A 12,712-nucleotide genomic window follows, 5' to 3' on the forward strand; every position below is an offset into this window, starting at 1 on the left:
TATGTAAACAGGTATTTATCTGCTTTGTTTTTGTCAAAATGATTAGGTGGCTTTCTAATTCAATAACTCTATGGAAATTATATGGGCTATATTAGCAGTATTATGTTCAGAAAGTAATTATTTTAACTTATTACACATTACTTGTGTTGTATTGTACTTTCAAGAATATGTATGTTAAACCACAACAATGCCTACTACAGTTCTGTAATTTGATTCATGCAAATCTTTCAGGAATAAAGTCAACCACAATTTAATTTCAAACCTTCCCAACCAGCAGCTGTACAATTTATGTGCTACTTTTCTATTTTTACTACTGGATAATGACAATGATGAATGCCTTTAAGAGGAAATACATATTCATTGAAAAGACTGAGATCAAAACTATCCTCTTCAAAAGGCCCACAGAGGTAGGAAGCCCATTTCCCTGCTTCAGGAGATTTGCTGGTGGTGAGCTGGAATTATGCCCAAAAATGCATCTCATGAGGATTCAATAATCCGGTTAAATTAAACCTGCAATAATACCTCTTTACAAACCACAGTAATCAATACCATCACAATTGGCAATAGCTAGAATACTCTTAAATACATCTGGAAGAACAAATGATTAGCTGAGCATAGCCAGGGGCCCATAATTCTGAGTGTGCCAGGTTAAGAGGTATGGAGACAAAGATATTCAATGGGCAACTTAATAAGTTTAGGGTCACTGCTCTCCTGACCCATATGTCCACGAACATGGAATGAAATGAATATTACCTCATTAGCAGTAATTTACATGTTGAATGACAATGATGAACTTATAAACTGTGCTGTCATGTGAAATTAGTGAATGTGAATAATGACAGGAATGCTGGCATGTATCCTTTATCAACTGATTGGGTTTCTTTTCTTCACTGTATCCGTCAGCGATCTGACTTTTATTTCAAAAATACTAAGAAAGAACACCATACTGAAATGGATGGAATAGTTCCAGAGATCCATGCGTTTCTTATTTTAGCATGTAATTTTATAGCTTACTTGATACAACATAAGATAGGAAATTCAAGTGACTCAAGATACCGCAGCTCCGATTTCCAAAACAAACAAACAGCTTTATCTATTTGTATACCTATGCAGACAAATGTGTGATATGGAATGAGTTCTCAAAAAATCATTTAGCGTATAAGACACTTTGGCTAATAGGTGCTGCTGACAGTGAACTTACCTTCTGTCTATAATCTCCCACTATTTGCATTGAAAAATACCAAGCTATACTATTTCATTCTGAGTGTAAAATGTATGATCTCAAAAATTGTCTTGAGGCCCACATTATTGTGTACATTTTCTTGATGCTGCGTTCATTTAGGTTCAGATACTTCCCTCTATAATTCAAAGGCTATTCCCTCATCATGTTTTGCCTTCATTTGGGATTCAGAAATTTGCAGTTGGTGGTTTGAAAAAAACAAAAACAAAAACAAAGACAAAACTGGATTTGGTTGGTAGCCTTTGGCTGGTAATTTTAGAGAAAATATTTCATTGCTTTCTATTTGATTAGACTCCATATATTATAGTACTGATACTGGAACTAATTCTAAAATGAATATATATATTAAGTTAAAACTATAGGCAATAGATATAATTTATTCTTTTGTATTTTTTAATAGATAAAATTTAAAATCTCCTCTAATTCCCTCTTTTATGGGAGGAGAAAGGAATGTATTAGGTGCGAATATACTGTTCCCCTATCAAAGCTTATTTTTGGGTGAGTCCTTTCTGCCCTAAATCGATGTGAAACTATTATTTTTTGTTTCTTCCCTCTTTTAGAAAGTCTCTCAACATTAAATATTATAAAATCCCTCTTCTATGTTTCTCTCTCTACCCCGGATTTCTACAACTAAGCATCCCGTGGAATGTGCTAGTAATTCGATAGGGGAGTCAAAATGCCTTCAGTGTGTACATTTAGGTCAACTGTTTTCTTCCTGCAAATGATCAAGATGAGTATATTGTAAAATTTAACAAAAATGCTTTGCTTTTACCTTCAGAGACTCCTCTTGTTTAAAGAGGTCTTCGAAATCTTTAGCACGGAGGTCAGGAGCATTAAGAAGTTGTTCCACTTCTGACAGGGCTTGTGAGACGTGAGTGATCTCAGTCAAGTAAGTAGAAGGCACATAAGAAATTTCCAAAGGCATGTCTTCAGTCATCACCATCATCGATTCTTCATGGACTGTGTGCTGGTATAGATATACAAAAGAAGAATTCTTTTAGCTTCCTAATAATGAAAAGACCTCTACTGAATTTATATAAATTCCAGTCTAGAGCTGGCAGAGGGCTGAAAATGAACAAAAATCCATGATGGTAAGTCTAGTAAAAGGGTTATTATTTATATACCCTCTTCTTGCAGAAAGTGTTAGAAGCGTTTAAAAATAAGACATACATACACGTTAGTACCACGATTATGAGAATGAAAGACCAAGAGCCATAAGGTCATGAGAGGGATAGTTTTACTCTAAGAAAAGGATGATTTTCATAATTGGTTTTTAAAATGTAATTCTTAGCTTCCTGGAAAATTAGGTATGAAGTAGAATTGGGGGAGGGGTAGTCTACATGTGTGGTTTTTCTACCAAAGGAACTTCTCCTATACTTTTCCCCTTAATCTTGATTGAAGTAAAAAAGGGCCAAAGTGGTTTTGGCTGGTATATACCTTTATATTCAGTACCCTTCTCCTCCAAATTTCAGGCATCGGCTCCCCTATTTGATGCTAGTTTCTTGTTAAGTTAACCGATAATTGAAGCACGAGATGAGGAAGACTGAGAATGGGATTCCCATTTTAATGAGAACTCCAGAAAGCCCTAAGGTCCAAGGAAGTACTAGCCTGTCCTCCGTCTACACTTTCCTACCTGCCATTCAAGCACTAGGATCGATGGGAATTGGGAGTTTAGATTCCTTTTGGATTTGGCCAATAGAACCTCTTCCCTTATTCCTTATAAGAGCATGAAATAAATACTATTTGGCACGCAAATTCAGAGAGAGAAATGACCTCTGCTCTTTTCTGTCTATACTATAAGCAACAAAACTCTTGTAATTGAAATTAGTTTTCCAGTAACTTCGTTTTGAATTGATCAACTGCCATCTGCCTGTTGATGGGGTCAGCTGAGGGTTTCAGTGACAGGGTCTCTAGAGGAGTTCTGATGATAAGCATGCTAACACAGCCATTTCTTACTGCACAGGTTTTATGACAAGACCATCCTCATTACTGCAGGAATGCAATTAAATGGAGCTTAGAATTTCAGACTGAATCCATGTAAAGATGAGTAAAATTATCAGCTGGACTATGTATGCGTTCTTATTAATTTCTCAGGTCCAGAATTCTTGTACTCAGTTCTTACATAATATGAAAATAATTGCAACTTAGATGTCTCATTTACTTATAACACTGCAAATTCACAGAATTACACCAATTAGCTTAAATGACAGAATTGTACTTTTTACAAAATTCGATTTTGTGTGTATATCTCGACCAAAATACATGATACATATGCTTTCATCATGAATAGAATGATAATTTGCCTGCACTTCTAATTCTGCATTCAAAATAATAATAGAATTTTGGGCTACAGTTTAAAGAGGACAACCCACAGATTTAACCACATATTTTTAAATTTAAATTCTCAATCTCTTCATTTCAAACCATTTCAGCAGTTTAAAAGAAAAAATAAATCGGCAGACATGTGAATGTGCAATTTCCACTAACACATTAATTTAATACTAACTAGTAGAGTTAACACAAGTCAATCGAATTTATTATGACTTTCATATATTCTATTAGACTGGTGGATGTTGTTCTTAAAAATTTCCAGGTTAATAAGTTGTTTTTCTTATTTACATAAATTTCTTCAACTCCTGAAGGAAAGATAGTTCTACATTATCTGAAACCAGAATGTTCCTACAGTATTTTTTGGTAATGGTTCAATTTTCTTGCTTTTCAATTGTATACATTTTATACCTGTAAGTTTTTATACAGTAGTGGTTTTTGTTATTTGGGACAAAGTTGGGTAGAAAACAAGTAGTAGTTTATCTCTCTCTTGCATATGTATATATCCATGTATTTGTGTATGTATACATTTAACCAAGCAGGTTGTTTTAGAATGAGACATATCTTCAAAATATTTAGAGAACATCTGAATTTCATTAAAAAAAAAATCAGCGTGGGGGCGCATGGGTGGCTCATTCGATTAGGTGTCCGACTTTTAATTTTGGCTCAGGTCATGAACTCACAGTTCATGAGTTCAAGCCCCTTATTGGGCTCTGCACTGATGGTGAGGAACCTGCTTGGGATTCTCTCTCCTGCTCTCTCTCTCTCTCTCTCTCTCTCTCTCTCTCTCTCTCTCTCTCTCTTTCTGCCCCTCTCATGTGCTCTTGCTCTCTCTCAAATTAAATAAATAAACATAAAAAAAGAAGTCCCGATTTCAAGGTTTTTGAATTGCTGGACGGATTTCTGGATAACATAGTATTGGTGTTTTTAATGTTTTGAGGAACCTCCATACTGTCTTCCATAGCAACTGCTATGGAAACTAACAAACAAACTTAAAAATAAGATCAGTGTGAGTTCCAAAATGTTTTAATGCCTATCCATATCATTTTCTCTTAAAAGGAAAATAATTCTAAGTTTTTACATCTTCTGTTTCTTTTTTGACATGTAGTTTCCTTGATCTTCATTAGCTACCCTTGAGGCACTCTCAGCTATCTTAGATTCATACTAATGACTCGCAAATATAATAATTATGGATTATCGACAGCAAGGAACTTAACAGTTAAATACAATAGAGTCGAGAAGCACTAAAAATAAACTCAAAGTTGACTACTGCCTTGGACTTAACTTCCAGAAACACAATTTAAAACCCAAGTTTCTAATTCTTTGGTGTTTTTGGCTAATGATATTTTGTTGCACATACAGGAATTTTATAAAAATGTACATCTGAAACTAATGTAACACTGTGGGCCAACTATACTCAAATAAAGGTTTTCTTTTTAAAAATGAGATTTATTTAGGGGAGCCTGGGTGGCTCAGTCGGCTGAGCCTCTGACTTCCGACTTCGGCTCAGGTCATGATCTCACGGTTTGTGAGCTCGAGCCTCGCATTGGGCTCTGGGCCGACAGCTTGGAGCCTGGAACCTGACTCAGATTCTGTCTCCCCCTCTTTCTCCACTCCTCCCCTGCTCACACTCTGTGTCGCTCTTTCTCTCTCAAAAATAAACATTAAAAAATTTAAATACAAACTAAAAAATGAGATTTACTTAAATAATAATGCTAACCACAAAGTTCTGTAGCCCTCAGCCAGGGATCTACGAATGTGCATTGCACACTGTCCTCTGGCTTCACATTTGTTAAGTTTTTCACTACTTGACTAAATGTCTGTCTTAGATTATTTTATTACATATTGATCCAAGTGCTTCTTTCCCACATAAGAAATATTCATCATCACATCAAGAGCAAAACCATTTTCACCTATATTTCAATGGAAATCTCTCTTAGGGGATTGTTAGGTGACATCTATTTAAATTCAGAAGTTTTCAAAGAATTGAAATTTTACATCTGGTTCTAGAAACCATTTTTGTTTTTTATTGTCTTTAAGAACGAAGCCATCACCATCACCAACTTGAAGGCAATACATTTCAAAGAAACATTTGCCAATATATTGCACATGAGGCATGCTCTATTAATATGTATTTTGCGATTATTTTCAAGACTATCATATACAAGTCTTAGAGCAAATGGTATCAATTCATGAAAATAAGTGGACTAATTATAGCATAACCTATTCACTCCATGCTCACATGGCATGAAGATATTCTCCGGAATATTGAGAAATACTAAAACTATTATGGTTGAAGAGAACAATCAAAGAACTAGAAGGGCATATTCTATCACTTTAGAAAAGATATGAATGAGAAGAACAATGTAATCTTTGCCATCCTACACTACTGATAAATCAGTGATCTTCTTTCTTTTTTTCTTTTGTAAAAAAAAAATAATAATAACTAGAGTACCTATAATTCCTAAAATGCCATCCAGTTACATTTACCTGTGGACAGTGATTCAGGTGTATTTTGTAAATAAAATTCTAAAAGGTTAATAACCACACATTGAATATATTTAATGAAGACTGAGATAGTAGAGGATTTAGTTCTGCCTATCATCTTGATACATGGTATCCAGTCATGACAGACAGGAGAAGTTAAATGGTACCTATCACTTGACTAGAGAAAAGCTAGGCAATGATCCTGTGAGCATTTATGAGAAATACAAGAATCTCAAAATAATTCTTTGACACCACTGGGACTCTATCAACTCATTTTTTAGAAAATTCGGTTTTATAAATTTTGAATATTCTCCTTTATTATAAAATTGTAATAGGTGCAATAAATTTTAATATAGAGAAACAAAAGTTGCATATACAAGAAACAACCAAAATTTTAATCAACAGAGTCAGAAATTTGGAGATGTAGTTTGCTATCTACACTTCAAAATAGATCATTGTTTGACACAGTCATGCAGGTCTATAATAAATCCACTATAACCAATGAATGACTTTGCAGTTCGTTTAATAAAAATCTCACACAGTTATTTAAAAAAAAAATCAGTGTAATTGGAAGTATCATGTTCATTTTCTCCTCTTTATGCAAAATCCATGCACTCATATTCAGATTTTGCCTTTTCCTCTGAATTTCATTAACTCTGCCTTGAATAATTATATCCTTCTGAATTCTGATGTGTACAAATCCTGTCTAACCTTTTGAAAATCAGCTTGCTTTTGTTAATATTCTTTACCACCTTATATCATTATAGATATTCATGCATCATTAGCAAGGAAGTGCTGTAGTCATACTAATTCATTTTATTTCTCTCTGTTCATATTCATATCTAACCATATATACCCAAAAGAACATACTGTCTTTATTTTCTGGAAATGAAAATCAAGAGATGTGGAAGAAAGTCCCAAAGTACTATCTTTATTAAACAATGGAAAACTCAACTGATGCTTAAAAGGACTGTGATAGGATAAAACTATGATTTGTAACATCTAAAGGTGAAGTGAAAACAGTTTTGAGATTCTGAGCTTTGTAAGTAGGCATGGGTATCACTCATAAAGTTTTTAATAAACTTTGGTTTCTCTGAACCTCCAGTTATCACATTCTTTTTATCACTTAAAATGTGGTTCTTGAAGGACCACATAACTACATAAGAGAGAAGCAATCCTGTTTTGAAACAAATAGTGCATTATATCTAAGTTTTTAAAACAAAATGTTTTCCTCCATGATTTAAACGATTTCTCTCACCTCAATATAAATTTCAAATGGGTTGTGGTTACTGGCCCATTTATGATTTATGAGGTCAAAGAAACTCAAAAAGAAAAATGTACTATATCCCATATTTTTATGATATATTCCTTAAAATACCAATATATCTAATATAAATATGGTATACAGAAAATACATCAACACATTCAAAGTCTAACAAAAATAGACTGGAATCTGGACAAAAAAATGCAATAAAATAATGCAGTCATTTAAAAAATTCCATTAGAGTTAATAAAGACAAAGATGGGCTAAATCTTTAAAAGAAAGCAAGATTACTTATTAATGATTAAACTGACCCATATTATGAAAATCTGTTCATTTATATCTGATTATCTTTCCTCAAAAGGGCATTCTTAAATATATAGATTACTCTGAAATAATAACAAAATAGCATATAAATCCCAAACAGGATTACAGACTTTATATGGGTTCTAATGCGTCATAAATGACAAGGAAATGGAAAAGAACTTAGCTCCCTTTCTCAGTTTCAAAAGTATTCAGAGAAAGACAATTAAGTTTCCTTGTAGGGATCATTATGGTAAGAAAGACACCTGAGCTATTTTTATTTATTTCTCCTCGATCAAGCCTATAAAGGCAAGTCAAATTACAAGCCTAAAAAGGCAAGGCAAAAAATCCAATTTGGCCAAAAATCCTACATTAATCCTCAGAAAAAAAGAATCAAATAATAAAGCACACAAGAAACCAGAATATGGTGCAGATGAGATATGTATAAGTTTAGTCTTTCCTGTTTACGGTTCTGAATGCACATAAATGCCAGGGCAACACTAGCATTTTCACAATACTCAGGCTTCTATGCGTTTAATTAAGTTGGTGGGTAGAAAGACTTTAAATAATCAGCCTAATGAATCCTAATGGATTGGTTATGATCTTTCATACAGAAAATAGTAATGGAGAGTTTGCTCTTAGGTATTCCCACCCGCTTTACCGCAGCATCTAGAAAATTGTCTGTGTAAAGCTATGTAAGAAAAAACAGATCGATCCTCAAATGATCATTAAGGATCAACAAACTGCAAGAAGCTTATAATGTACCCCCTTTTTGTTCAAAATAGTAAGAAACACTAAATAATAATCAGTGCAAATTATTGCAGCACATCATTCTTTAGAGCCACATTATTTATCTTCTAAAATTGGAACAAATTTTTGGTACAAGACAGGGTATCATTGAAATGGGTGTGCAGTCGAAGCTGGATTTGCCAGGCTCTACGTATGTCCTACTTCTAGGAGGCCAGGTATGTATAGTATCCTGTATCAAGGGTCTGGCTGCTGGACTTGCTTATTGATCTGCCTCATGGCGATTCTTCTCTTCCATACCATCAGAACCACACCTCAGGGCCAAGCTAAATTAATATCTACTTAAACTGATAAACTAAATCTTGATAATGTGTTAATGGCTTATAGTGGTTTAAAGAGTTAGCCTCCACAGGATAACATTTGCATTTTAATAAGGATTTTCAGTAAATTAACATAAATTAGTGACTTGGTAGAATTCTAGTCACTAAGTACAGCCTGTAAGAGAAGTGAAAGAAAAAGGGCTTTGGTTCCCACTAAGGTCAGTGTGAACATATAGCGTCTACCTTGTAAGAAATCACCAGAAAACTAACATGGTAATTTCACAGATAAGGTTATAGACCCTCGGGGCCTTACAACAGAAAATATATGTATCAAAGACTCAAGCATAGTACCTAGCATATAGAAAGCTATTATAAATACTTGTTGAATAAGTGAATAAAGAAATTATTAGTGTAAAAAGATAATTTTTTAACTACATGTTTGACCAGAACTGCTGGGGTCTGCAGCTGTCATAGAATTTCTATTTTGGAATTCCCAAAATTCACACAGGAGTGTTTCCTTCATTTCATAATGTAATCTTCATTGGTATGGATTTAAATCTATTTCTGATTTAAGCAAGTCACATTTCTCGAATTCAGTGCCCACTACTACCCCACGCTGTTACACGTGCACAAGTTGGCTTGTCAGTTGTCTCTGTTATTAATGTGAAACACTGTACGTGAACAAAAGTGAAGCAATTATTTGGGATATTGTTATAGAGATACTTCTAGGAGATATTAATTTTAGTCCCTTCATGGAGGCCCGCAATGCCTCTCAGTGGATTGGCGTATCTGAGAAGACATACAGTCAAGAAGTCCTTTTAATCCTTGTGAACTCCTCCCAAACTGTCCACGTAAAAATTTTAATTTATGTATCTAGTATCAATTTTCTGATAGGAAGCTATTCTGACATGTTAACTTGGCAATACCTGGCAAAGGAATTTTTCATATGTTCACGTGAAAATGAACACACATATACATATATACATGTATTCAGTTTAAATTGAAAATAAAATTAACACAAGAAAAATAACTTTGGAATTACTTTAAATTCTGCAGTTATATAGCATACTACCATATTGCTTAATTTCTATATTCCTGTGGCTCTCCCAGTTTGAGCAGATTTTGCAGAGCAGGTTCACAATATTAATTGATGTGTTACACTTCTCTAACATCTCAGAAAACCTGGCCATCATTTATCTCCACATTATTTAATCTGGCAACTAAGTACATATTTTTGAATATGCCCAGGGCATAATTCTGGTTTTGAATGAATTTTTTATTAAAATATGATAGTGTTAAGTCAGTCAGAGAAAGACAAATACCTCACGATCTCACACATGTGGAATTCAAGAAACAAAACAAATAAGCAAAGGAAAAGAGAGAGAGAGAGAGAGACAAACCAAGAAACAGGCTCTTAACTATAGGGAACAAACTAATGGTTACCAGAGGGAAGATGGGTGGATGGATGGGGGAAGATGGGGGATGGAGATTAGAGAGTACACTTATCATGATGAATAATATAAAATAAAATGGTAAAAACAATAAATGGCCATTCATCAGTCGATGGACATTTGGGGTCCTTCCATAGTTTGGCTATTGTTGATAATGCTGATACAAATGTGGAATTCAAGAAATGAAACAGATGAACATATGGGAAGTGAAAAAAAAAAGAGAGAGGGAAGTAAACCATAAGAGTCTCTTAGAGAGCAAACTATGGGTTGACAGAGGGAGATGGGTGGGGGATGGGCTAGAAGGGTGACTGGTAGTAAGGAGGGCACTTGTTGGGATGAGCGCTGAGTGTTGTATGTAAATGATGAATCACTAAATTTTACTCCTGAAACCAATATTGCGCTGTATGTTAACTAACTAGAATTGAAAGCAAAAAAATGGAAGAAAGAAATAAAAATAAGTAAGAACGTAAATAAATAAATGACAAATAACAAATAAATAAAAAATAAGAATGTGATAGTGAAGATGCGTACAACTGACCACCCAGTGTGGTAGTCCTTAGCTACATGTGACTATTTAAATTTAAATCTAAATTATTTAAAAGGAAACACAATTAAGATTTTAGTTGCTGATAAGAATAAATTATAACATGGTGTTCAATTTTTAATAATACAGACAGTTAATATTGCAAAAGCTAGGATCTTCGTGTGTGAAAAATTTTAACACTACTACTATATATCAGAAAGCAATTGTTGTAGCATATCTAGATTGACAGTTTTCCTCACAAAGGAGATTTTGACTGGCTACTAAATCCAATTTAAAATGTCAAGAGTCCAAATTCAGTCAATTTGTCATACTACATCTGTTTTGATTGAACTGCTGACATACTTTGTTTTTGTATATACAGCACCTCAGTCTCTAAGTAGTCTCATCAACTCTGATTAAGTTAATTAATAAAAGCACCTCTGTGAAGTCTACAAATTACATATGCAGGATTTATCTGTTGAAATTTTATGGGGGCACCTTAGTAGCTCAGTCAGTTAAGCGTTCAAGTCTTGATTTCAGTTCAGGTCATGATCTCACAGTTTGTGGGATTGAGGTTCACGTCGGGCTCTGGGCTGACAGCATGGAGCCTGCTTGGGATTCTCTCTGTCCCTCTCTCTCTGCCCCTCCCCCGCTTGTGTTTTCTCTCTCTCTCAAAATAAACAATTATTAAGGGCACCTGGGTGGCTCAGTGGGTTGACTGTCTGACTTAGGCTCAGGTCACGATCTTCTGGTTTGTGGGTTCAAGCCCCACATCAGGCTCGCTGCTGTCAGCATGGAACTCGCTTTGGATCCTCTGTCCCCCCTCTCCTCTGCCCCTCACCCCATTGTGCTCTCTCTCGCTCTCTCTCAAAAATAAACATTAAAAATAATTTATGCATGTATACAGGTATGTGCGTATACATACAAATAAAATGGAAATGTTGACATGATGAGAATAGTGCCTTAATATACACACTTTCTGTCTCCCTCACAGGTGAGTAGACTCAACCTCCAAAATAACCATGACTAACTACTAGACTCGAGAAGAATGCATGCATCAGAGATTCAGATTTTAGGAAAAGAGGGGAAGGTGGACACAGGAAGATCATGAACTGATAGTCTTTGAAAGGTTATTTGAACCTCTGGCACAGTCTGGGATGGAAACTATGAACCTGGTGATTTCCAGGTGTATATACGGGGCCATCTGTGGGAGACAATTGACTTAACAACAACACTTATTTGACAGAGGAAGGAATCAGTACCTGCCTGTGTGCTTCATGAAGGCATTACTGGGCAATGGCTGTACTAGATAACAGGACAGCTTTAGCCCCCACCTCGAATTCATAAGCTCAGGATGCTTTCTTATACATACTTATTCCAGGAGGTTGTGGCTTGTTAAGCCTTTCTTTACCAGAAAAAAAAAATACTCCTATTATTTTTGTTGCTTCTCAATCAGCAGTATATAATAGAACCCACAAACCTGACTTACATTTATGCTAACAATTTCACACCCTTTAATTTAAGCACAAAGAACACAAGACCTTTCAGTACATACAAGGGACTGAAAAAGGGAAACAAAGCTGACAGTCCATACAAGTCGTATACTAGAAGAAAGAGACAAGAGCTTTAATAAAAATGAAATGACAAGCTTTAAAAAAACACAAGAGCTCAGAAAGCCTGATACCTGTTATTTTTTTTAATTCAATAGATGATTTGGAAAAGAGAACGGTCACCGCTAAAAATAAAACGTGGGTTCTGAATGACCAACCAGAGAAAGTATCTCACAACAGAGAGAAAAACAGAAAGAAAATGAAATCCTAAGGGAGACAATAAGAGACACAGAGGATAGAATTAGTACATATAATATGTAGTGAAGATAAATATCTAAAGGAGAAGACAGAACAGATGAGACAGTTAAATATTTCAAATAACTTATAGTTAAAATAACTATAAGACAAAATTTTCCTGAGTTAAAACATTATTGATTTGCTGAAGTTAAAAATGTTACCCAAGTACCAAGAAGGGTTAAAGAATAATTAAAGAAACATATTT

The 12,712-nt window shown here is 34.6% G+C and overlaps 1 protein-coding gene across 13 annotated transcripts in view; it reads right to left on the minus strand.

The window, feature by feature from the left end:
* DMD (dystrophin) overlaps positions 1 to 12,712 on the minus strand; it is a 2,379,610-nt gene that overhangs the window by 1,152,031 nt on the left and 1,214,867 nt on the right. For all 13 annotated transcript variants that reach the window (XM_045050793.1, XM_045050788.1, XM_045050791.1 and 10 more), the window contains one exon: positions 2,013 to 2,207. In XM_045050793.1, coding sequence (XP_044906728.1) covers positions 2,013 to 2,207 — 195 coding nt within the window. The remainder of the gene's footprint in view (positions 1 to 2,012; positions 2,208 to 12,712) is intronic.

The sequence above is a fragment of the Felis catus genome, chromosome X, assembly GCF_018350175.1.
Source record: "Felis catus isolate Fca126 chromosome X, F.catus_Fca126_mat1.0, whole genome shotgun sequence".
In the NCBI taxonomy this organism is placed as follows: domain Eukaryota; kingdom Metazoa; phylum Chordata; class Mammalia; order Carnivora; family Felidae; genus Felis; species Felis catus.